Source organism: Gymnogyps californianus, chromosome 6 (genome assembly GCF_018139145.2).
Source record: "Gymnogyps californianus isolate 813 chromosome 6, ASM1813914v2, whole genome shotgun sequence".
Classification (NCBI taxonomy): Eukaryota; Metazoa; Chordata; class Aves; order Accipitriformes; family Cathartidae; genus Gymnogyps; species Gymnogyps californianus.
The window spans coordinates 31,296,369-31,323,239 of NC_059476.1; the positions used below are offsets into that span (position 1 = coordinate 31,296,369).

General features: G+C 39.4%; 2 protein-coding genes across 2 annotated transcripts in view; one reads left to right on the forward strand and one right to left on the reverse strand.

Annotated features, from left to right (window-relative positions):
* GLUD1 (glutamate dehydrogenase 1) overlaps positions 1-17,332 on the forward strand; it is a 31,018-nt gene extending 13,686 nt beyond the window's left edge. The window contains 10 exon segments of the mRNA XM_050898827.1: positions 687-750; positions 2,423-2,517; positions 7,034-7,213; positions 8,991-9,128; positions 10,222-10,359; positions 10,485-10,565; positions 11,449-11,572; positions 12,855-12,946; positions 15,269-15,331; positions 15,976-17,332. Of these exon segments, the coding sequence (XP_050754784.1) occupies positions 687-750; positions 2,423-2,517; positions 7,034-7,213; positions 8,991-9,128; positions 10,222-10,359; positions 10,485-10,565; positions 11,449-11,572; positions 12,855-12,946; positions 15,269-15,331; positions 15,976-16,095 (1,095 nt within the window). The 3' untranslated portion in view covers positions 16,096-17,332.
* A 3,023-nt stretch (positions 17,333-20,355) lies between these two features.
* Positions 20,356-23,869, reverse strand: LOC127018012 (adipogenesis regulatory factor-like). The gene is made up of 3 exons (XM_050899356.1): positions 23,658-23,869; positions 20,691-20,753; positions 20,356-20,536 (listed from the first exon to the last, which is right to left on the reverse strand). Exons 1-3 carry the CDS (start codon positions 23,725-23,727, stop codon positions 20,439-20,441), a joined length of 231 nt encoding a protein of 76 aa, XP_050755313.1. The 5' UTR covers positions 23,728-23,869; the 3' UTR covers positions 20,356-20,438.
* Positions 23,870-26,871: the final 3,002 nt, after the last annotated feature.

Sequence of the window (26,871 nt, forward strand, 5' to 3'; positions counted from 1 at the left end):
AGAGGTGGAATACTTCAATTATTTAATTTATTACTTTTTTTCTTAAAGTCAGGAGACTACAAATAATTTAGAACCTGAAACTTTAAGTTGATACTGTTAATAAAGGCTGAAATTAAATTACTCTTAGAAAAAAGTTAATGTTTTTGTTTACTTGACAAATAGTTTTATGCTCCATTAAACCTTTCTATGCAGTGTTCCAGTGTGAATAATAACTAACTTGGCTTATAAAAGGTTTACTGCAGGCTTGCCTTCTTGCCCTAATTAAAATAACTCATACAGAAAGGAATACTAGAATACGTAACAGGTATTCTGAGCTTGAAACTCCTGTAAAGATTTGTGTGAAGTCGTTCAACTATGTTGATTACACAACCGGCAGTTCAGCTATTGCTGTTGCTGGTTATAAATCTCTCACATAGGATATCAGATTTGTTTGCTGGAAGTCTCTACTACAAGCACAGGTGGTTCTTCCTGTGCCACACTCCCGACTTGTCGTGGATCAGAATGTACGGAAAGAAAGCCGAATGTTTCCTTGTGCTGCCTGAATACCAAGGGTCTGTTAGGGATTGGCATATAAATTATATAAATATATGAATCATCCTTTCTTCTAAAAGAAAAGGGCATAAGTTCTAGCAGATATTCATAAACACTAATGATTTCCTGTGATATTTATTGCATTTTCTCTATAGGACAATGAATTGGAAAAGATCACAAGAAGATTTACCATGGAGCTGGCAAAAAAGGGCTTTATTGGTATGTTGTGCAATTTTACTATTAAAATTTAGGAATCTGATTTATTGTGCATTGGCAGTGTCCACTAGATAGTATCCTTAAATAACTGTATTTTTGAGAGCTGTAAATAATTTGGGTATAGAACTTTCAGCAAAGAGCCACAAAGAATTGAGTCATTGCGTGTTAGTGCATTTTAAAGGGAACTGTGTCTTAACTTTTTTCTGGTGGCTGTTCTGCTATGAAAAGCCACAAAAGCTGAGCTCACAGGATCCAAAATGAATCACATTTCTCTTAGAGGTAGATATTGTGACCAAGTTTGTTGCAATTTTAATCTCTAATATCAAACTCTTCACTGTTGCTGTTTCCTGTAGTCTCAGTTGAGGCTTTTGGCAGATATCTGAGGAAACAGAGGAAGGAAATAGAAGAACCACCCCAGAGAAAGTTGATGGCTTCACCCATGGCAACCACAGGCTGCAAGAGAAGCATAGGCAAGAAGCATAGGTGCTTGTTGTAACAGAACCTCAGCTTCTGTAATGTTAGTAGGTGTTTCATTCAGAGTCTCAACCCTGAGTTGTTCTGATAGCTGGCTGTCTGGAGTTGCTATCTGGAGGTCTCCTCTGGAGAAAGCTGTATGTTACTAGCTCGACTTGTAATTAAATGGAGGATCTTTACCTGGAGGAGGTTCTTATTCAAGTGAATAATAAGGCATGTAATTAGTTAAAGGTCTGTCATGTATTCCTGACGTCTAACTGCCCCAGGAATGTATATCCATTTATCTGCATTTTCTTGCTTTCCAGCCAGAGTGTTTGTCATCTGCTCTTCCAGCCAGAGTGTTTCTCATCTAAATTAAGCTTCTCTGTAAAAACACTTATTGATGTTACATGTGACTAGGGTAATACTATACACTATGCCAGCTGTAGTGATTGTTAGTTCAGTGACAATCAAAATGGTTTGATTAAATTTGTCTTCCTTTTTGGCTCTATAGTTGGTGCTGTGCAGCTTTCACAAACCTTTTAAAAATACTTAGAAAAAAAATTGGTAGAGGCGTAGTTGTGTTTAAAATCTTACTGAGCAAGTCCCTCTGATCTTAAGTAGGTTGGGTAAATGCTATCTTTAGTTCTCTAGAAAAAACAGACAAAATTTGTTTTTATTACAACAGATGTGTGAAAGTTCTTTCAAAGGTTTGTTTCATCAAGAAAGATGTAATGTCTCTTTCTTGAAGTGAGCGGTAAAATCAAATGCATGTGCTACAGTGCAATGACTAGGAACAGCCTATCTTCAATTTTTAAACTCACCCAGGAACAAAAAGGAAATTCTAATGCAAAAAACTCAACGTCGTCATATATAGAAATGATACCTAGATAGCGCCCTTCCTGTTGTTACAGCAATAATCTTCAAAAAAAAAAAAGCTTTTGATGCATTATCTTACTCTGACTTTATTGACAAACTGACCTTCATTTTCCTGATTGGCTTGTGTGAAAGGTTTGAGGTTTTGACAGTATTGTACAAATGCATGATATGGCACCTAAAACTGAATTGAATCCAGAAGAATCTGTTGCCTGCATAATAAACTGAGGATTAAACAGGAAAACAGTTCTTCTCTGCCAAGGCCTGCACAGTTCCCAAGGGAATAATGGTTGAAGATAACTATTCATGTTTGATCCTTAAAAGCTGTTTTCACTGTTGCCAACAGGACCTGGTGTTGATGTGCCTGCTCCTGATATGAGCACAGGGGAGAGGGAGATGTCCTGGATTGCCGACACCTATGCCAGTACCATAGGACACTATGTAAGTTTTGGGCAGAGGCTTTGAAGTAGAAAAGCTTTCTTGGTCTTTGCAGAAATCCTTTTATCTAGAAATTTATTACCATGCCGCTTAATCATATAATTTTATTTAATATATTCTTGCAAACTGTAACAACTTAATTGGTGTGAGGTTTTTAGGGTACAGTTAAGGAAAAATAGCTTTAAGGTTAATGTTTTTATACTAGGCTTAAATTAAGTTTGTCTGATACAATACTGATTGCAACTGTTCAGCAAAAAGAAAATACACTGTTTTTAAAGGTCTCATACTTAGTCTAAAATTGATTTGTATTTCTACCATTTCCCCCTGTTTTTCATTAGTACTATTATTACTAATTTAAAGTTGTTAAACACTTAGTTCATAATAGTTGGTATAGTCTTAAAGTCCTGAAATCTTTCCTGTTCAGACTGCTGAATTTACAAGTGTTATTAAATAAATGCTCATGTTTTTGTGCATTCAAGAGACCATGTAAATTAAGTTCGCACTATTGGTATAACCTGTAAAAGCATTAAATTTCTCTGTGATCCCCTAAAAGTAACAAGTAATCACTGTAGACTTCAGCAAATTCTCCAAAATGTAAAGCAAAGGCACACTGATAGAATTTATTGCTCAGAAGGCAATTAAAAAATTGAAGTTTTTAAAAAATAGTTTTTAATTATAGCGCTTAATTTGGCCTTTGTCCTTATATTGCTGGGGTTATTTGTACCTGTTTTGACTGTACCAAAAACATGACTGTTGACCAAACACCTTTGTTGTATACTTTTGACAGGTTGGATGAAAGAAAAATGCATTATGGACAACTTATTTCTTAAGGCTCTATTGTCTATGCTACCCAAACTTTCTAGCTTCTCTTTCAGATGTTGTTTCTGCTACTCCAGCAGGTCATACTTTGCTAAGGAGTCTTTCCATAGCTTCATATTAGTGTGTTAATATGCTAAGCTATTGCATATTTGCCTATCCCAGCTCCTTTTGAATTGAAAAGACTTTCTTTTCACTTTCTGCAGTCCCTTCCAACAGTTCCTCAGAAAATACAGCAGGGTGTACGCCCCCAGTAATAAGGCATTAGAGCCACCCAACATGTATTTCTCTCTGGCATGTCTGTTCAAGATGTGCCTGGCCTTCCTGAGACAGTCTCTTGGCAGAGTACTTGTCTTGTGCTGTCTGATGCCTTTAACAATAGGAGGATGGGGTGGTACAGGTTATTCTAGATCTGAAATACAGTCTGAGATATCTTATGGGGTGAAAAAAAGGAATGCTTGAGGAATAGGCTATGGTGTGCTGATTAGTTGAGTTAAACCACTTTTACAGAGCTGTCTGTTAGATAGGGATATCACTATAAAACATTACTTGCTTTTTGTTATTCACATATGTAAATATTTTATTTAAAACTTTAAACCTGATAAAAGACCCAAAATTATGACTTCAAAAAGACTTCAACATGCAGAGTGGCAACTTGCTCCCTCAGTCATAACTTAAAGTTCCAACATTTAAGAAAACTACTGCCTCAAAGCATTTTAAGTTTAACATTTAACTCATTGCACTAAGATGCGTATTTCACTGTGATACAACAGCATTGTTATATTATGACTGACACAGAAGGCTCACAGCACATGACCTGCTTTAAGATTTGCTGTATTTGTTAATAGTTCGCATACAGTTTTATAGAGAAGCTTCAGTTTTTTTAATAGGTGGAAAACTAAACACTGATACAGGAGAAGATTTTTAAATGGCTGAATTTCTTATTCTTTCCACTTTGTCATCTCAGCTTGTTGTGTAGTCCTACACATACACATGCTTCAGTGACAAAAGAAAACAAACCGACAACTACTGAGGATAAAAAATACAATTTGAATTATGCTACAACAGCTTCTTTTATTCCTGGAGTCTCTCTGCATGGCAGTATCTTATTCTTGAAGAATTAAAAAACCAGAGGATTTAGGTACATTTTTCTGAAAAGTTAATTGAAGAATTGTAATAAGGAAAAAAATTAAATCAGTTTACTTAATTTTGTTGAGTTGCTTGTTTGTACATGGAAGAGAGAATGGTAGCCATAGCGGAACTTACAAGCTATTGTGGAGAATGACCAGGTATAGAGAAGGAAGGTGAGAACTCTGACAAGGCTGTAAAAAGTGGAATAATGTATCAAAACTAGTTTGTAGAGGAAGATGTTTCAGATAATTATCTCACTGAGACACCAAGAACAAAAATAAAGGTGATTAAGGAATACCAAATATATAGAAGTGACCATGGGAGAAGGAGGGAAGGGAACTAAGAGCAGAAAATGACCATTGAACAAAGGCGAAACTAACCATAATTCAGAAAACAGATGGAAGCTATGCGAGGGACTACCTTCAGTTGAGTGGAAAGATAAATCTTTGGTGAGAGGGATCTGAGAAATCTACAGACCTGATGAGTCAGTGTGGCTGAACACAGATGTGTTCAGGGAGCTTGAAGCGGAAAGGAGAAGTCAAATAACAGATATAAACATAGGGGAAGTCTGCTCGAAAACTAACATACAGAGCCAGGAAGCCGGAGAGACAAGGAGAATATTATTGCAGCGTGGAAAGAGGTTAAGAAACGAGCAAAAGTTCAGTGTCTGAACTTTGCCAGCTAAGCTCATAGACTATTAGTACTAATGTAGAAGTCTTTAATGCTAGCCATAAGCCATTTTACAAGCTTCTCATTAAAAGCCATGGTCTTTCTTTTTGGCCCAAGATGCGTTAAACATTTTTTTAATTGACTTAAAACCAAAGTTTTCAGGACTTTGACATTGACTGTGGTTTGTATATGTGAGTTTAAGAAGACCCGGACCTGCCCTCACCTCATGCTCTGTTTTCTTGCCAAACCATGCAAGTCTTTAACTACCATGTTAACTGTTCCAGAAAATCCATCTTAAATTACTGGATCACTGAATTATATATGGCTAAAGTTTTTGATTAAATTCATCCTTTCCACTCTTCTGTACTTCCTGACACATCCAACTGACCTTTGGGACATGTGAAGGGACTTCAATAAATACATTACGTATGGTGGGAGGCTGTATTTCTTCAAGTATTTGTAAAACATACTTCCTCCTTTGTGAATGCATGAAGGCTAAAATGTAGTTTCAATCTGAAACAGAATGAAAACCTAAAAATTCATCAAAACGCCAGGACAAGTTGTTCCTAGCAAAACACCACCACAGATCTTGTTTACAGGTGATGTGCCACCAGAGGGAGCATACAGCTTAATGAGAGCAATGCAGCTATATTTTGGGAAACTGAAATAGGAATTTTGTGGCAAGCCCAGCCTTGCTTTTATTGTTTTTAAAGAGAGGTTATCGTTGGCTTTATATGTTAACTCACTATCGTATTCAAACAATAAATAGTTTTCATTTCCATTATGGCTCTAGTCATCTCCTGCTGTTCTGCCTCCACTTACTTTTGTCTGCTCCTTTCCTTCCTCTCACCAAGCATCTTGCACTCACGCCACAGGCATGCAAATGCATTTGGCAGAAGTGATGGAGAGGAGGGAGCCTCCCAGTGAATATGCGGCTGATGGAATAGAAACCCATCCGGCTGCTGGCAGACTCATTTCAGTGGATTCCCTTTCATCTCTACTCTTTCACTTGTGTTGGAGGCCAAGCCACTGCGTGACTGTGCTCGTAGGGTGTGGGAGCATGGGAACCAGTGGTGACAGAAGAGGGAGGCCCATACAGTGTCTAGTTTGGAAGAAGTTTTTTCAAGTTATTAATTTCAATTTGAAAAATTAACTCTGATTTTAAATAGTCTATTTTATCTTGGCTAGCTGTCTAGCATATGGAAAATTTAATTTTATTGCCACTAAATTAAGGATAGAGGCTTGATTGTATATATTGCTTTTCTGAATAAAAGTAGTAAATACTTATCTAACTTTTCCCATATGACCTTCGTACTGTAGATTTTCCTCTGAGATCAAACATCCCTGTATTCTGACAACAGGAAGGTATTAGGCCTGTGTTGTCATTTCAGAATAACTGAATTTGGTATAAAGGAACACTAAACGCTGTTTAAAGATGATTGAAAACCAGTCCAAGGATATGTCTGAGCCCTTTAGAAGATTTAAATGTCAGGAATAATGATGGAGATTATGGCTGTAATAGGAGCTAATTTTGAGAAACGTATCCCTCAAAGCTTTTTGATTTGTCAAAGGTCTGCTCGTTGCTAACAGTGCAACATAGATGTCACCTCAATTAACTAACCACAGACTGAAGTTAACATATACACCTAAATACAACAAAAAATTACAGAGCATATCCAATATTGCATTATGCAACTTTCCTGATATCTACTAGGGTACTTCTGAGAAGGTGTTCACACAAAGTGAGGAAGGAAATCATCTTTCAAACTTAACGTATATAAACTATATCTTGTTCTGACTCTTACGATTCCTGTTTTCCCTTATCTCTGAAGTGTACAAAACTTCTTGTTGCAGCTGTTCTTTGATTAATTCCATAGCTCACAAGTCCTTCACTGTTTTACAGGATATTAATGCACACGCGTGTGTAACTGGTAAACCCATCAGCCAGGGTGGGATCCATGGACGTATATCTGCAACTGGTCGTGGTCTCTTCCATGGAATTGAAAATTTCATCAATGAAGCATCATATATGAGTATATTAGGAATGACTCCTGGATTTGGGGATAAAACATTTGCTGTTCAGGTAACTTTTTTCCTTCAACTGTAGGGAAAAAGTAGTAAACAAACTTCCACTAGAGCTGCTTTTAAAAAGGGCTGTAGCAATAAATCCTGTTAGGGTTTTACGACTTCCAAGTTAACCTTTACTCTCAAACTTTAGAAGCACTTTTCAAGCAACATAGGTGCCCTCTCTTTATTTTGGACTGTGTTTCAAAAACTGAACTTTCAATTGCACTCTACAGGCACAAAGCCAAATCTCCAGTCTTTGTAAACGTAGGCTGCAAAGAACAAAGTGAAATACTATTACAGGAGTTCTTTAAACTAAGGCATTGCACACTTTTCAATAAGCTGTGACACTGTTTCTGCCTACACAAAATTTGTTGCACTGTTTTGTAATAAAAAATTTTAGGGAGAGAAGGAATTGGAGGTTATGTTCTTGTTCCACTATGGAATGAGCAATTGGAAAAGTAGAAACCAATATCTTATCCTAAATTTGTAAGGTTGAACGTACGTTTTTGGTGTTTGTAAGACTTCAGGATTTATGTAGTTGAATTTTGAAGGTGTTTGGTATTCAGTGATATGCGTTATAATTTTTAAAATTTCGAAGAAATAACTTGTTCTGTTCAGCTTTGAACAGTATGTTAAATGGAGGATTTGAGGGATTGGTTTGTTTTGTTGTTTTCAGTACCAATGCACTGGTTGTTAGAAATAGCAGAGTAATTGTAACCTCCAAGTTGTCCTCTAGTTAACCAGTGGGCTGAAACAAACATCTCTGCCCTGCACGGACCCAGCAGCACACTCATCTCCCTGCACTTTGGCATTTTCATGCCTGGCAGAGGGCTAACCAACAGGCACTTAAGCATAACTTAGACTGAAAACATGGCCATAAGAATAGCTGAAGATTTTTCTAGGAAAACGAGGATACAGCATTGCAAAGAGACCTAATGCATGACAAACTGTTGTATCGAAGTTTGCTTCTAATATATAAACAAAAATCCTAAATATAATTGGAGCTATGTTATACAGGAATTTAATATTCATCTTTTTTCCAGCATAAAATCTTACTACAAACTTTTGACCTGGATCGTGTGACCTTTTGGTCTGCCATGTGTGTTCCTTTATTTCCAGAATGTTGAATAATGGCCTGGAATTAGGTTTTCTACACCTGTAAGGATGTGAAACTTGCTAAAGAAATGCAAGATTATCTAAATCTAAATTTAGGCAATCTGTTTTGTACAGGACCACTTCAGAAATGTGTTAGAAATTACATAGCTTCCTACTAGTTTGTATGTTTTAATGTGAAGAATTAATGATATTCTTGTTTAATGCTTTCCATTGTGGGATGGTTTTACACTTGTAAGCTTTCCTTACCCAAACTAAATGAGAATGTTTCTTGGCCTGCAAATGTCAGTCAAACTTTTGAATAGTCATACAAAAATCCATGAATCCCTCTAAGACAGTGCCAGTTATAAAATAGATACACATAATGTTCCTATGTTGATAAATATCATAGTTTTGACACTTTCGTAGTAGCATTAACACCTCTCTTCTGTATTTCCAGTATAAAAAACTTAACACAACTGTACATTGCTGGCTACAATGCGTAATTTCTACAATGGTATTCAGACTAGAATAGAATGTATGTAGATTTCTTCTGTCTTTCCTCTGCACATCATCTAATGCCAAGATATGCCAATAGGTGAAGAACTATTTAAAACTATTCAAAGCTATATAAGCCTTAGCAGTAATCATCATTTTAGCTGAAGGGTTAACTACTTTTCCCTTTCTCTTTCCACCTTCAGGGATTCGGTAACGTGGGCTTGCATTCTATGAGATACTTGCATCGTTTTGGAGCAAAATGTGTTGCTGTTGGAGAGTTTAATGGTTCTATCTGGAATCCTGATGGGATTGACCCAAAGGAACTAGAAGATTACAAATTGGTATGAAACTTAGCTGAGCAGAAAGAGTTTCATTTTTGTCAGCTTTGCAAGTACATAGGATGACTGTAGACTAGTGTTAATTTCTGATATTTAAATCATGCTGCTATTAGTACTTACAAAATGGCTTAGGAATGTTGATTCTTCTGGCTTTCTCCTTATCCCCAATATGAATGCAGGTGGTACTTTTTTTACCCTTTGACTTGACTCACAGAAAAATGGCAAGGGCTTGCATGTGTGCAGGCTAATTACTTTGGTTTCAGAATTGGAGTTCATGATTATTTTGCCTTTCTTATGACTAAACTAGGAAGGATGTCTCAAGGAACCAGGGTAAGGAGGTTCCTGAAGGATTCCTGACTGAGAATCACAAGCATATGGACATTTAAGACTTCAAAGTGCACTTTTTCTGCTTCTTACCTATTGGATGTTTCAGAAAAAATGAAAGCCTGTCTGGCAATGTAACTTGAATGTGTAGTTTATAATGAAAACTGGATATGGTCTTTTTATTTCTGTTTCTAAGTGAAGCAGACTTGAGGGGCCAGTTCACAGGCACTAAAATACGATCTTCTACTTAGAGTTTCTAAGGGGCTTATTTGATGTGTCTTCGTTTACATAGGGAGTATTTGAATGTCTTTATCGCCCCCTTTCTCAAAAGAAAGAAAAGATTCTGTCACTAAACAAAAGCTATCATTGTAGTACTGAATGTTACAATGGTACTTCTGAATCTTATGTGATGCAGCTTATCCTGTGTGTAGCAGACTGGTGGGTCATCTCAGTTGTTTGAAAACTATTGCATTTGTCATGTATTTTAAGAGTTGAGAGGGACTTTTTTTTTTTAATACTCCAGAGCCCAAATGGTTATCAGTGTCTTTGGCCAGAGAGCAGTTATGCATCAATCATGGGAACTTTGACTGTTGTCCAAGCTTTGTAGCTTGCTTTTTGTGCCTAATCTAAGTAAAGATAGGAATTATGTTATATGCTGTCTTTCTAGTACTGTTGCTTCTCCCTTCTTTCTTTTTTGAAAGTTAGAAGAAGGGAAGGAAGTCCTACAAGTACACACACACTAAAAACACCCTGGTTTGTGTTCTTCAAACAGCAACATGGGACAATCATGGGCTTCCCTAAAGCACAGACACTGGAGGGCAGTATTCTGGAAACAGACTGTGACATTCTGATCCCTGCTGCTAGCGAGAAGCAGTTGACTAAGGCCAACGCTCACAAGGTTAAAGCAAAAGTAAGTTGGAGAGTTCAAATGTAAATGAAAAATAGAGAGGGCCTGTTGAAATACTAGTATTCAATAATTAGCATGGACAAAACCAAACATATATCTCTGAGTTACTCTGCTGTGATTCCTTTCAGATTATTGCTGAAGGTGCCAATGGGCCTACGACTCCTGAAGCTGACAAAATCTTCTTGGAGCGGAATATCATGGTTATCCCTGTAAGGTTCTATTATGACCTTTGATTTTCATTAGAAGGGTAATATTTCTGTGAATTGTAGCAAGACGTTATTTATTGAAGGTTTTTATTAATAACCATTCATTCTCTTAGAGTGGTTTTTAACAACTGATGTCTAGGAAATGGGTGTCAATATTGCTTAAGATTGGTAATAATTACTTAAAGATCTCACCGCAACTGTAAATGACCAAAGATAACTATTACATGAAGGCTACGTATTCGGAAGAGAGAACAATCCACAATTAGTTCTTGAATCTGTAGTTTTGCATTTTGGAGTATTAGCTGACATTTGTGCAACTAAATAGTCCACTAAGCAAAGGAAGAAGGCAAAGTAAATACACTGGCCGATTTGTTTGTAAACATTATGTCTCTGGGTGATGCTCTGACAGAACTGTGTATTGTAGATTGTATAGAGTAAATGTTGCCTATAGTGATAACTTGAAAGAATAAGACCTATCCAGGTAAAATGATGATCTTTTCCCAGAGAAAGGGTGTCCTGATCAAGTGATATTGCTAGAAAGAGTGGCTGATCTTCAGCCTTTACTCACTGAGAGTGAAGTGAATGAATAAAGAATGCCCTAATTTTGTTGATTAAAAACTTGTGCTAAAATAAAAGAAAGTAGTCAGTCAAGCACACCTGAACTTCACGTGTTCTAAAGTCAAGTCCTCTTTTAAATCAGTAGAAGTAATCCCTGGACCGCAGAAGAGAATAAGTGTTGTCATGTAAGAGTAATAACTGGATTGTCTTCCGTACTGCAGTTTAAACTAGGACTTTGTACATACTATGTCTGCTTGCTTTCGCTTAATACAATAGAGCTGTTTTTGTCACATGGTCACAGTTCGAGACATTTACTATTTCTGTGCAGGATCTTTACCTGAATGCTGGTGGTGTAACAGTATCCTATTTTGAATGGCTGAAAAACTTGAACCACGTCAGTTATGGCCGCTTGACTTTTAAATATGAAAGGGATTCAAACTACCACTTGCTCAGTAAGTGCTCAGTTCCCCTTTCGCTCACTGTTTAATTAATAGATTAGACTAGCAAACGCCAAACGTGGGAGAAATGAATACAGAACTATTTTAAATTCACTGCAATTTCTCACAAGTCTATTATTGCTGCATACGGAAGAGTAGGAAAGATTTGATCGGTTAACTGACTTGCAACTCTAATGACTTAAGTTAAATGCATACTTTTTTCAGTTATCTTTTAATTCATAAAGTGATGCTTTCCTCAGTTTTGTGAAAATACTGAACTCAAATCACTTATGTGAAATATTTATTACTCCTTAATAAACATCTTTCAGCTGTGCAGTTGGTATTTGAGAAATTTTCAAAGTTTGAGTGGGTAACATTGTTCTGCACATACAACAATAGAGGTTTTCTATAAAGGGCAATAATATAATTGGTACAGGCACTGCAAAAATCTGCTTATGGCCTACAGCTCCACTTAAGGTCATTCTGTGCTTCCCAGTTTCTGGGCCAGAATACCAATGACGTGGACAGAGGAAGCTTAACGGAGAAGAACTGCAGAATATTGCTCCATTTTAAACAATATTCTGTAGAAAACGTGAGAACCTTGGGACATCAGACTTGACAAAACATACATCTGAATACTTTTTAATATAACCTTTTCTCATAAATGATACCTTTCAAGGTGTTTCTAAAGTGGTTGAGGGTAACGGCAATTCTAATTTAAATCCCTTTCTTAACTTCAAGATTGTGTCATCTGAAATGCTCTGTGGTGTTGTTTAGGAAACCATACTAAATAAATTTCAAGAATTAAGATGAAATAAATATCAATTCAAAATACCAAAGCACTTCTCACGTCCTAAGGAAAAAACTAAAATTCCAGGTGGGCTTTTTTCTTAGCAAGTAGTGTGTATGCAAAGTGCAATAGGAGATAATTGATTGCTTTAACTTCAAGAAATATTTTATCTAATGCTATCTATCAAGTTAGGAAAGTTAATCCAGATTGCTCTATCGGCTTTATAACGTTAGCAAAGTGGGATCAGTAAATCCACAGTTGCTTGCCATGTGACTGTACTATAGCAATATTACTACTAATATTGGAGGCATTCACCTATAAAACCAGAAAAATCAACATCTTTCCCTTTTCTTAGCAAACAAAAATAAGATGACTCCCTTTTCCCTTAGTCCCTATAGTCTGCATTTCGTGCCATTGAATGCTGAAAGTCCTGAGGTCAGCTCCTTTGTTAGGGAGCGCATTCATTTCCTTGTCAGTTACCTTGCCTCTGCTTTTTTTTCTTTCTAGTGTCTGTCCAGGAAAGCTTGGAAAGAAAATTTGGGAAACATGGTGGGACTATTCCAGTTGTGCCTACAGCAGAATTTCAAGATAGGATATCGGTAAGTAGTTGCTGCTAGTTTTTTTACTGTTACTGTAGCTGTATTCTGATATTATAACTGCAATCTAAATTTTACCATTGTAGCTATCATGGAGATTTTTGTCCCAAGCAAGGCATTAGTACATAGCCTGATGGCCAAACAAATAAAGCAAGCAAATGATCTGAACTGCTTAGGAATACTGGAAGTAAGCTATTTTTTCTTTCTTTTACTTAAGCCCATACAAAATATCTCCAATATTGTTAAAAAGCTACAGTTTTAGTACAGATACATTTTGAATTTGTAACTAGTGTTAGAATTGGATGTTGCTGTTCATATACTGGAGTTTTTTAGAGCAACAGACTATCTCCATTGTTTAGACAAACCATGTGAGTTGGGTTTTTTGTACCGGGGAGGGTGCAGGGAATGATTCTTTTTGCAGGCCAGTAAGGAAAACTTAAAAACCTGTGTTTTTTCTTGATGCTTTTGTTTGCTATGAAATACTTGATATTTCTGCTGGCTACCCTGATAAATACATAGATTCCATGATTTCTTTGAACCCTAGCTGTCAAAGTCTATGAAGCTTTTGTGGTGGGAAATACTGCCTCAAACATTACCAGAATTTGTTTTGGAGATCTTGTTGATATAGTTTGCCTAGATTTCCAAATAACTTTTAACAAGATCCCACACCACAGACAGTTTGATACGCTGTTTCTGTAACTCCAGGATAATATAGACAGGAGCTGGGTGAAAAATTGTAGAATGTTCCTCTAAGACTGAATTAATGGACAAAGAAATGTCAGGTAAAATTTATTGTTATCTAATGTGTAGCAATACATGGTGGGGCAATTTTCATATAAAATGATGGGTTGTGAGCTCATCCATTTGCATTCACACAGAAGATCTGGAGGTAATGACAAAATATAAGCTTAGAAATCCATAGCAATAAAAAAGCAAATCCAGCATTAGAAATTGTTCTGAAGTGAAAAGAATAAGACTGACTAATGATGCCACAATATAAATCCAGAGTGTGTCTGCCCTCTGAATACTGCATGCAGGTTAGTTCTCTGTATCTTCAAACATTGTAGATGTGGAAAAAGTTCAGAGCAAGATCACAAGAATAATCAAAGATACAGAAGCTTCTCATACATGGAACAATGAACTAACCTGGGTGCTATTTGCCTGAACTAGTCCTGGGGTGGAGACAGTAATCTATAGAATGAGTGATATGAAAATGGATGGGTAAGGATAGATTGTTCGCTGGAAGGAATGGTGAAAGAGAACGAGATGCGTTCAAACAAAAGCAGCGGAGTGAGGCACAGAATGAAGAACGGGGGATGGTTCCTAGCACAGCAGACAGTTAAGATGTGCAATACTCTGCCAAAGGATGTGTGGAAGCTAAAAGGGTCAGTCAGTTTGTTTTTTTAAACACAAGTTCAGGAGGAGATGGGACAAATGATTGGGGGAAAAACTCCACTGCGTTGTGAAAAACATTAAACCATGCTTTCTCAGGAAGAAATCAGGGGAAGTGCATGTAAACTTGGACCACTATCAGATGATAGAAATAGACTTTAGCTGGATCCAGTATGACGCTAGCATTTTCATAAATGTTAGGCTAAATGAATAGCATGGTAGATAGGTTCTGTGGCTTAAAGCGATTGCTGTGATCTCTTAAACACAAGCCATAGAAACCGGCCTAGTAATTTCTACATCCAGCCCAAATTGGTATTTGAGGGAAAGCATGTATTTTGTGAAGCCAGGTCTCAAATTATTAATAAACTACAGCAATCGGGATGATGGAACATTGAAGCTGATACTCAGTCATCCTAATTCAGGCTATCTTCAATTATTTATTGTTCTGTGTATTTAAATTCTAATGGGAACAAAGTTATTCTGGAGTTGCTGAGGGCTAATACAATGTTAAGTATATGAATTGGGGATCCGTGCCCTTCCTAAAACCTGCCTGTCTTCAAAACAATTGTAAGTAGCTTCTATAGGTTATTGACTCTTGGGAGCTTTTTTTGTTTAACGTTTACTGTGTGTTCTGAAGGCTGAAAACAGTAGTTACAACATCAATAAAAAAAGCTAGCATCATGCATCTAGAAGCTAGGCATATAAAAGACTTCAGTGCTTACGTCTGAGGTTTTAGAATTGAATTGACCGTAATTAGCTCTTCAAGTAACACAGTAAAGGCTGTTTGTTTAGATTCTTACACCAGACATTAGAAGAAAATGAGCGAGCAAGCTTCAGTGATTATGGGAATCCAACATGTCATTGTCCCTAATACACGACTAGTACCTTTTTGTGTTCTGGATTGAACCCTGATTTTATTCCCTGTTGTTGCAGGGTGCGTCTGAGAAAGACATTGTCCACTCTGGGTTGGCTTATACAATGGAGCGTTCTGCCCGGGTAAATATTGCATTAGTAAATATACTTATAGGAAAAAGAACTTACGTGACTTTGCGACAGTTTTTGAATGGGTTGTACAGAATTTCTTTGTAATTAAAGGAGTAGATAAACAGTTCATGATGATGGAAGTCACTGTGACTATGAAGTATTTCTGCTCTGTGCTGGGATGGCCAACTTTAACTGGGTATAGTAAACATTAGAGACTAATACGTGAAATCCGGAAGTATTTGCTAGTAGAAGCTGTAGTAATGAGAAACTTTTTAGTTGTCCTCTTGTACCTGGCTAATCTGGGACACATACCTAAGAGTGCTTTACTTCACCATCAGCAGTTGCATCCCTCTATGCAGTATTTTTGATTAGTGGGGCAAAGACTACTTGAAACATCTTGTCTCCCCCTGTATCTGAGTACACATGGATCCAAGACCTGAAAAGGGGCAACGTAGTAATCTGGGAAAGATTTTCTTCCCTTTCAGATCTCAGTTGTAGGGAGAATCAAGAAATTTTAGAATTGATCCAGAAAGGATCGGAGCTCTGATACCAATCTAGCGGCTCCTTCTACTCCTAACTTGGATCCTCCAAGCAAAATCTAGTTTAGTTCCTATGGAAAAACTTGCAGAAATCACATATAACCTTTTCTGTTTCAGCAAATCATGCGTACTGCCATGAAGTACAACCTGGGTCTGGACCTGAGAACAGCTGCCTATGTCAATGCAATTGAGAAAGTCTTCAAAGTGTACAATGAGGCTGGCCTGACCTTTACATAAATAGGCCGTAACCGCTCCTTATTGTATCCCATCCCTCTTGCTGTTAATGTACCCTCTTCTTGAGAAAGCTTATCACAAGTTTACATGTAACCACAAAATTTTCTTTTCTTCTGACATTATAGTGGATTCTATTCTCAATTAGTTTCAGTCCAAACTAGTCTTTTTTACAATAAAAATCCATGGATTAGGAAATTGTATACAAGTATGTATCTGAAGATAACAGTTCATCTGCACTTGTGGGGGCCATTCTGGGTATTTCGCCTACAAAACAAAATGGTACATTTTATGTATGAAAGAGTGGTCTTGCCACCTGAGCCACTTCTCAGACTTCAGATCAGATGCTGTACTAGATGAGCACTTAGCTCATTATTACTTCATGCACTTTTGTTCAATAATATAATTTTGGCTTCGGCACTTTCAGTAAGGCCTTGTATGATCAATGCTGTGGCATTGTCAAAGGAAGAATGGGCCTCCAGCAGGGATTAACTTTGATAGGAGTCTAATTTTTATTTGTAGTAAAGCTTCAGGCCTGTTTCTCTTTAGGCAATGTTTTTTCTTTAACTGTGCTGCTGTTATAGGACTGCCTCTTATTGCTTGTTCAAGCTAGCTTGGCTATCACCATGAAGTATGTAGAGGCGGCAGACTAATATTTTTATAAGTTGAAACTATCGAGCAACTCTAGTTATGTTTTTAATCAAGTATCTACATAACTATTCTGACTATAGGTTGTTTCCTTTTTTTAAAAAAAGGGATAGCCTGAATTTGGTAAGCAATCATACTTAGGTTTTTTGGAATTCTTTTTCAGTCTTTTCCTTTCAGAGGCTTTCTGAAAATTAGATACTGCCTCAGTGAACAACTAAAGTGAAACTGAACCCAGAAATCATTGGCCAAACTACCGAGGAGCTAGAATGCTGCTATAAACTTAATCCACTGTCTTAACACACACAGCCTTTTTTTTTTGTCATCAGGAGGTCTTGAAAGTTTTGAACATAGAGTACAACAAAATGGACCTCAACACAATATTGGGTCAAGCACAGTTTTTAAAGTGTAAGGCTTTTGTCCTGTGGAGTCCCCTTGAAGTGCCAGATGTTATTTATGTAATGAATATGAATGTTTTTTTTAAAGACAACTAGTCCCTCCCAGAAACTCATGCTTTTTTTCTAACTACTTTGTAACTGCATGACATAACCTGGAGAGAAGAGCAGTTATTAAAAAAAGTTGACCTTTCCAAACCTACTATGCTGGTGTATTACTGTTTTCTATTTTATACAATAGGTTTCTGTAGTTACAATCAATCTGTGAATCTTCACAGCACACTTGTTTATTCATTACCTGCCTGCTGATAAGATACTGTCTCTGAGTTATCCTAAGGGACTCACTAATACACATCTCTGTGTCTTGAACTTGCCTGTCAGCGAGACTTTTGAAGTTGGATATATTTGGTAAGTCATTTCAGGTCTTTACTGTGTCCTCTCAAATTTGTGTGAATAACTATTCTAGTAGTTAGTATGGGCAATAAACATGTGTGATGCATTTAATTAGTCGCTTACTCCATCATATATGCTGATACCTAGAGTTATAAAAGTACTACAGATAACCTAAGTCAGTGTGTATATATACTGGCATTTATTTTTTAAAAAATGAGAACCCTTGGAGCATGAAAGAATTACTGTGATCAAGGTGTGGATCTCTAAACATGGGATCTGTATCTTGGATCATATTTTTTAGTGCAGTTTTTATGTAAATATTAGATAGTAAAACAAAACTAAGATTTTAACAATTCAACTCTAGCAAATTGTAACCTACTTCCACCAAAACTTGGAGGCTAAAAACTCACAAATAAATAGTTGTATTACTGACAAGAGAAAGAATCTTAAAAGCCAAGTTGCATTATCTGGCAGCAAAGTTGTTGAAAGCAAAATGCAGTAGCAGTGAAGAGACTTTGCTAATTTACTGTTTTTTTCCCTCCCTTCCCCCTTCATTTCCTCTCCAGCTAGTAAAGCACCTCTAGCTTGGCTGTGCAAACTTGAAAAATGGGACCCTTTCAGTGCTGGAGCATATAGAAAGCTGGCATAGATAGCTGACTAGAATATCTTCTACCTGCTACCCACTTTGAAGGGAAAAAAAAAAAAAAGGCCAAAAGCTGCACAATGCCTGAATTCCACAATTCATTAGCATCTTATATGCTTGTACGCCCACAGATTAACACTTCTTTTCCCAGGACATCTTGAAAGAAAGCAGACCTACCACCTGGCGTGATTTTACGAAACCCAGAGATGAGCCCTTAAGGTTGACTGGATTTCTCCTCAGCCAACTTGATTGCAATAGTTACTGACCTCTTGTTAACAGTCAGTGTTGGAGACCCACAAGACATGAATCCGAGCATATCCAAGGGCTGGTGTAAGAGGAACTTGGGGTACTTTTGATCAAAGAGTTGAGATTCTTGAGGAGACTGATGCTTGGAGTCTAACTTAAGATTACAGCACATCAGCTAATTTGCCCTTTGCTTGTAGCTAAACACAAGAACCGAACGGTATCAGTGAATCCAGACTTCTTGTGGTAGCCTACTGTGAAATGTTCTTGTACATTAAGTCTACATGGGTGCTGAGCAATGTTGAGTTCCTTCCTAATGTGATCAGACAGTTAAGAAAAAAATAAAATTGCACGTTTCTTATCAGATTTTGTAGCACATACCTCTCGACCTCGCAACAGCAACAGAGAGAAGAAAGTGGTAAAATTTCACACAGTTGCCTTGAGTTAACGTGGCTTTAGAGGCTTGGGTGCAAAGCAGCTCTAGCCTTTTCCTAGCCACAGCTGAAGAAAGCAATCACTCTCTGGGGTGTACATTATAAATATTGTGGGTTTTTCACTACAGCTGTAACTTCAATCAGGTGTTAGACCAAACCTCTTGGGGAATGCTCCCCTCATTACATATACATACCCCCCCCCCACAAGTTTTATCTTCCAGCTAACAGCACTGTCACTGTTTATATTCAACTTACATGCCAGCAGACATTCACCAAGAAACTTGCTAGGATGTTTGGCAGGGAGCCAGTCAGTACCTGAAGTTAGATTTCAAACTGCTCTGAACCACGGTTACTACCTAGAGCAAAACACATCCTTACCATAGCAGGTGTTTGTAATCTCTCATGCAGTATTAAGTGCTGATTACGTAGACAGCTTGTGTTGAATAGTGTCTCAGTAAGTACTCTGAAGCTGCAAGTGAATTTCATAAGGATAACTACAGTGTTCAGGGTTACATGCTGCCTGCAAACTTACTAAGTGCAAAATATCTGTTATACAGAGGGGCAAGTAGAACAATCATTTTTTTTTATCCCAGCAAAGAACTCAGTACTATGCCTGTTTTCATTGATGACAACTGTCACCATCAGGAGGAAGTGTCAGAGCAATGGTAGTTTTTGCTGTGATTTCAACATGCCAAGTAAGTGATCTCTAAATTACTCTGTTAGTAATTGGTGAGTCTGTAGTATCAGATTCTAAGATCTCATTCTAAGCTTACGTGCACACAGGGTGTTTTTGTTGTTCCGTTTTGGGTTTGTTGTTTTTTAACAGCCCAGACTTGCTCAGTTCTCATTCTTTCAGCTCCTGCTTGATTACTGTCCATTTGTGTGTTTGACAGGAGCCCTGCAAATGTGGTAAATGACTCCATTGCCATGCTGTGTGCTGTATTACTCATCAATGCTTTGCTCTGCAGAGCTGTTGAAGTTGTACCAGTGATCCAGCTCAGGCAGTGTTAAGCTTGCCACTAACTGCTCAGTGCTCTGCCGGCAGTAACGCATCGTTCTGCTGTTAGCATTAGAGTATCACAGTGCTGTTGTACAGTGGTTACACATACCTTACACTTGAGTCTTCATCAGCACAGTAGCTAATTGCAATTTTACAGATAAGACCAGAAGTACGAGCAGAGTCACAGAAGCACACAGGTGCTTACCTTGTCTTGAAATGGCTGTTGGGTGCTCAGCTTGTAACTTTCACACACACGATCATGACTTAAGCTCAGTGACAAAGTGGGAGAGACCAACTCTCAAGTCCTTGACTTTACATTGTGCCCACTCTGAGCCATCCCTTACCTCAAAAAAAAAAAAAAAGATGTTTGTCTGCATTAATAGCATAGCACAGCTTTAGCTGTCTGCTCTATGAAGTAATCCAGTCTTTCTAAACCAGTGATTTTAAGTGGGTTGGTTTTTTTTTTTAAATATGTGTAACCAAAGGATTCCTAAGGAATACATGCAAGCCAGGTAGAGTATAAGTTTTTCTTTATTTAAGAGTACATGTGGTAGAAACTTGTTTACAAAAATTTCAGTGGTGGTACATTTTTATCTTCATTGTCCAAAGCCTTTGCCCCATGAAGTTGCTTGATTCGCTACATCTTTTACAGCTTTTTCACTCGTTTCAGCAACTTTGTAGACTTCATCAAGAGCTTTTAAAACAGAAAAACGAAGGTAACTGTAGCATCACTGCAATACCATCCCCTTTCCCACCAGGTGTGGGACAAGGAGCAAGGCAGGGTTAGAGGACCTATCTGGGATTCCACTGACATGACATTGTTCAAATAAACGGAAACATTACTGTACCTTTCTGACCAGCATCCTTAGCCTGTTCCACTACTTGCTGCACAGTCTGGCCCACTGTATTTACTGGAATTAAGAGAAAAAGAAGTGTCAATTAAGCGGTCTTTACCCTTCATCTAAATTCAGTAATCACATTTTAGAAGGGTTCCCTAAACGTTTCAGGGCTAGAATATGAAAAATTATTGCATAAGGATGGGCACTCTGATCTAGTGAGAAAGATGCTGTTAGGACTTTGGCTGTAGTTCCCCATGTTATCCATGTGTCTTGGTACAGATGAAGATTATGGACCTTACATGGTGTGTCACCTACAGTGTGAGGAAGCAAAGCCTAGTAGAGAATCAAATCGGGTGCAATGAAACCTTTTACTGAGCCTGGCTAGGATCTGCAGAGAGCAGGCTTGGGCAGTTTGGTTGGTAAAGATTCTCTCACCAACTGCATAAAGCTTGATGCTCGCTGTCTGAAGCAGCATGCTGTAAGAGCAGCACATCAAAATTTAGTGATTAGTTTAATACTTTCCCTTATAGCTAGAGAAAATTTTATTCTAAGAGACCAGACTAGTTTTAAAGGCATGGAAATGTTCAATAGAGGAGACTTACTGAGACATGAAGAGCAGAAGGTATTGTCTTAAAGTGGAGGAACTGCAGCCCAGAAAATAGTGATACATATTTGGATGATAGGCCTCCAATAGCTACGGTCAGGGAAGTCTTGCTCACGGGAGGCAAATAAAAGTTTGTGGCAAATGGCCTTCAGTTGGACCTGTATTTGTTTTATTCCCCCTGGCTTCAAATACTACCTTTTAAAAAACATGGATGTATTCTGTACAACAGACACTGAAGGAGGGGCTGACTGAGCAAGCCAGATTCCTCATGGACATTGCATGAGGGAGAAGTGCTGAGGTGAGAAAGGACATTTAAGTGGACTGGGAGCATTTAAAACTTTAAAGGTCTCCAAGCTTGGATTGAATGGCTCTTCAACAGTAGTTGTTTCATTGTCTTGTAAAAACCAGCGGCCTATTTCACCTTGGGTTTGTAGGACACTTTCTATTGCTTAAAAGACGTGCTAATTATCATCATGCATCATCTTTTGCTGCAGTTTCCTAATATGAATGATGTTCACTGTTCATAAGGTGCGGTTAAGGAAAATGCTTCCCGTAGCAATCTTAGGTCACAGCTGAGTTCGTGGCTCCTTTCAGGAACCATGGGGTAGGTGCTAATTTTAGATACTTGCAAAGCCTGGTTGTGCCACTCTGCACTTAGCAATGGCTCATGGGACTGTGCCTTCAGGGCACATGCAGGCACAACACAAGTAGTCCAGAGACAAGGTAATTAAGCATTGCAGAACTACCATTTGGACAGTCTTGTTTTAGTTAAAAAACTGGCATAAAATCCCCCTTTATTTTCATTTAAATGGGGATTTAGAGGGTACCTCTATAATACTTCCAGGAGTTAGTGAGGTACTGACAATGATGCGACGCGAATTCAGCGTCACATGCTGTGTATTTACTGCCCATCATCAAGGTATGTGCTGATGGTGCAGAAGTAAGTGGCCAAAGTCAGGCCAGTGCCTGGGACCTCCCATTGTTGTTCCAGGATCCAGCTCCAGCTGGAAGAGCCATGCTGCAGCGCAGGACTTGCTGGGAAGCATGCAGGGTTCAGGCAAAGGGCTTCAGACTGCTGGTATCTGAAGAACTGGTTCAGCTTCGAGTGCTTGGGACAGAAGGGGAAGGACTGCTGCTACTATTTAGAAACTTTGCTCTTAGAGTTTGTTGACTCCTAAACACTTAGTTCAATTGGCTGAACACTGAGATTACTACTCAGCTCCTTCAAGATGACAAATACTATTTCTAAAACATCCATATCAGTCTTCCAGCATAGGAAACAATAGATATTTCCTTAATGTTAAAAAAGTTAGGAACATCAAAAAACCTCTGCAAAATATGCGTTTCTAGGGCTGCTGTACAGCAAGAGCAGAAAGAAATCTTCATTTGAAAACAAAAATTGATGGTTACCCTCCAGTTGCCCACATCCTGGTGTTTGTTTCATGCTTCAGCATAAAAAGAGTTGATTTAAGCTTAAACGCAAATTCTTTTGAAAAGGGGGCAGTGGGTGTGGGATTACACATCTTTCATCTTCCTAGCAAACTGAACCAAGAATAGACAGTAAATAAGTAGCAGGCTTTCCACTTGCTTTTTTGGGCACATAACCTGCAAGCATTATTTCTACTGCATTTGAAGTCACAGACAAAACATCTGGTTTCGAGAGTTTACCTAAATGTCATGTAAAGAAATATGAAACAGTCTCCACTGCTCACATATTATACTAAGCACAAACATTTCAGGAGTCACACCAGTGCGGATCTCTGTGTTAAAGCTTCACTAGCAATGGCTAACCTAAGTGGCACGTTATTTAAATTCAGGGCCAATTCAGCAAGCCTCTCTGCAGGAGTAAACTTGACTCAGGTGCCCTGAGCCCCTGCAACTGCATTTGTGCTTTCGGTGGGGTCAGCGGCTGCAGTCACCACAGGGCTGGAGCACTGACTGCAGAGCAGAGTTGACTTAACTGCACATATTTGTGCAGCACCAAGCAAATCAAAGACCTCAGAGGTTCTGGAAACTAATCCACTACACTACTACAAAACTCGTATTTATCATGGCTGTTCACGTTAGGAAACAAAGCCCTAAATAAGCAGCCTCGCCTCCCCACTGTCCTTTCTTCAGTGCATCATCTAGACACCCACACAGTAAAAGCCAGAGAGGAAGAAGTGGGAAATCAGCAGTTAATATTGGTCCTTCATTTACTATAGTGTCGGAGGGTTTGGAGATTACAGGACCTACTGACCACACCCTTGAGGACAGCATCTATAGAGTTCATGCCCAAGAGTCAGATTGGGTCCCAGCTGCAGGGGTGGGAGCAGGGCACATACTTTAACACCCAAGGCAAAGGAGGAGGGAAAGCAGTGATTTGTATTTACCTGCCGCCTGTGCAGTGCTTTCAGCTTGTTGCGTGGCTTCCTCAGCAAGCTTCTTCCCAATCCCGAACATGGCTGTGCTCAGTCCTCTCTCTCCCCGCAGAGAATGGGTGAGTGAATCCCTAAATTTGATTCTGTTACAATGTTCGGCAAAGTGCAGCTTTTTATACACAAATCAGGACTCCTCCCAGTAGTTACAGGGCAAATGCAAACTGGAACAGGGAAAAGCCATGAGCCCTTGTTGGGTGATTAATATACAAGGCATAAAAGGGTGAAGAGACATTAGCGTTTATTATGTTTTCCTCCCTAGAGAGAGGGCGTGGATTCATCGCAGAATTTTTCCATAGCCCAGGAATGAAAGCTTTGTTTTTCCATATTGAGGAGCTGGTAAACAGCATGCATGCCACAGCTGTCCCAACTAAAGGCTCCCGAGCCAGTGCCGCAGGGGGAGATACAGGCAGGCACAGCCCATCATGAACCAGGCAGAAAAACATTGCATCGCAAAACACTCAGCTGAAGAATTGCTTAAATCAACTTTGGCATTTCAAAACCTTACATAGAAAAGTATCCAGTTTCAGATTATTCTTGCCCACTTTTTTTTTCTCCCCAGTGGGACTTAAAATTCATGGTTATAAAAAGAAATGGGAGGAGCTAACCCTGCTTTTTATAGTATCTGATGAAATCTTTATTGTGTTAGATGAAGCTAATAACTTTGTGGTGTGTCATAATTAATATTTTAACCCCTTGTTTCCAATGCCTGGCTGAGGAGAGTGAAGAGAGAAAGTTTGTGTCCTTCCCCTCTGTCCCCACAGCAAACACCCGCAGGGCCCAGCGCAGCCTCCAGGGCCTTGGGCATCAGGCAAGGGCCGGCGGGGTGCAGCCCCGCAGCCTCTGCCTGCCCTTACCAGGGGCCAGGCAGCACCGAGCTGCGACACCAGGCTCACACCACCTGCCCCGAGCGACAAAAAGCCGAGCTGCCGCCTTGTTCCCCGAGCTGGAGCCAGCAGGGTGGGACGCGGCACGGGGCCAGCCCACGTGCAGCACCGCAGGACGGCGGGAGGCAGGCTGCCAAGCACGCAGCCCCCACGCCATCCGGGTTCCTCTCACAGGACACCATATAGGCCAGCCAGCCAGGAGCTGCTCTCACCCCAAACGACTAGGCTTATTTTTTTCTGGGATCACCTGCTTTCTAGCAGAACTACCTTTGCGCCCTTTCACACCGTGGACAGGAGCTTTCAGTCTGTTGATCAAATAATTGTTGCTGAAAAGGGAGGAAAAAGTGTAACCTGCCTCAGAACAAGGGATTTATTCATCAAACTGATCTTCTGCCTACAGTTACCACCACAGCAGGCTCTAGGAATGCCTCTCTTGGTCCCAGGCATGTCACTTCATGAACAACAGTTCCTCTACAATGTCCCTTCCAACATTACAGCAAAAGTTCTGTTTTCTTCCAACCATTGCAGTTTCTTACTGGCCACAAAGTCCTACTTTATGTCAATTAAATATATCATGTGGAGGGTTTTCTGGGGGTGAGGAGGGGCTTTTCCGCATCATTGTATCTTCTGACAACAGGGAAGGGATTACTCACCATATCTTAAAGCAAATTCTGCCGGAATATGCTCACAAAAAACAGAAGGAAAGTAACAATTTTGGTTTTAAATTAATGTTTTCCTTGATGTCAAGTCAAGGGGCATTGACAAAGTTCAGAACTGACCTACGACGCAGAAAAAAACTCTGAAATATTTCAGATAACTCAGAGCAGCATTTGACCCATGGAAATTCATTGCACAGCAGCCAAGCAGTAAAATGCACCCATTGTTCCCTGTAACATCCTCAAATACCCACGGCTGGCCTTGCTTGCAGGAAACAGCAATTTCCTAGTCCTGCTCTGGTGCTGCTCCAGTTACTGATGGGGAGAGATGGGTGAAGACAGTGAGACTCAGAGTCAGCAATAGGCTTGTGTATTTGGCGAGGTGACTGTTTACATTGTCACGAGACATGAGAAATAGCCCTCTTCATCCTATCCTAATTGCAAAGTGAAGGACAGTTCCTTCTCTCCCATGCTCCGGTACTGCAAATACAACTATTTTTTTAAAAAGCCACATTGTCACTAGCTCATGAGCAACTTCCATGAGAGCAGATTAGTACAGCACCAGCACTGATGCTTTGACTTCCCAATGAACATTAGTGTAGAAATAAAATTACAAAACCAATCCTAATTATACTACACAGACGCACTGCAGGTACATATTGAATTGTAACACTAGAGAGAACATACCATTGCAACACTCCTTACAAATAGGTGAAGGTGATGTTTGCCTCACAGAAGTAAAAACATACAGCATTAAAACACACCACAGTTTTCAAATATAAAAAGGACTGATTTTCTGTTACTACATATAGACTAAAACCATAGAAGACCAGAGAAGAGGTGCAGTTCTCTGCAGGCACCAGGATTTTCATCACATATGCATTTAAACTGACATTAGATTGCACTCGGTGCCATACCTTTTGCCATCCATCATCACAGCAGCACGTGTCTCAGTAACTGCATTTACTAAGTTCACATAAGCACAGGCAGTGCAGGTGCATAGCACTGCATCTTTCTATAATGCAAGCCTCCCCTCTGCACCGTTGCCACTACTGTTCCTCTCCTCGGCTCCCTCAGCCACCCCTGGCACAGTGACACATCCCGCTGAACTTTGCTTGTTAGTGCACAGGGGCTAATGAGAGCAGGGCCGCAGCTCCCGCCGCCTCCGCAGGGCTTATCTCCGTGCACCGACACGGCCCCCCCGCACCTCACTGCCCTCTCTGTGCCCAGCTGATCACGCAGCCAAAGCCCAGGACTGCTACTCAGAGGGAGCAATGCCAGGACAACTTGCAGAAAACACGGATTAAAGCTGCCAAGGCACAAGCACGTACGCTTCGAAGCTCAGCCACCAGCCAGCATGAGCAAACACACAGAGCTTAAAAGCACAGACAAAACTCAGCATCCTTTGCCATGAGCGCAGGCTGCAGGATGCTCATACCCCAGCCCAGCTGAACACCACTGTCTGCCAGCACCGACCACCGGGAACTAGCTCAGCCTCTCCCACAGGGTCACGTTGCACCCCACCGCCACACAGCCACAGCACCCGGGGGGGCAGAAATCACAGTGCTGGGAGCAAAGCCACAGCAACCGCGCCACCAACACCCCTCCTCCCTCAAAGCGCACAGC

Bases quoted from the DNA above. Each gene is read 5' to 3' on its own strand.
- LOC127018012 (XM_050899356.1), bottom strand. From the start codon at position 23,727: ATGTTCGGGATTGGGAAGAAGCTTGCTGAGGAAGCCACGCAACAAGCT. The intron at 20,754-23,657 runs GTAAATACAAAT...TCTTAATTCCAG, and splicing joins AAGCACTGCACAGGCGGCAG to TAAATACAGTGGGCCAGACT. The intron at 20,537-20,690 runs GTACAGTAATGT...CTGTTTTAAAAG, and splicing joins TAAGGATGCTGGTCAGAAAG to CTCTTGATGAAGTCTACAAA.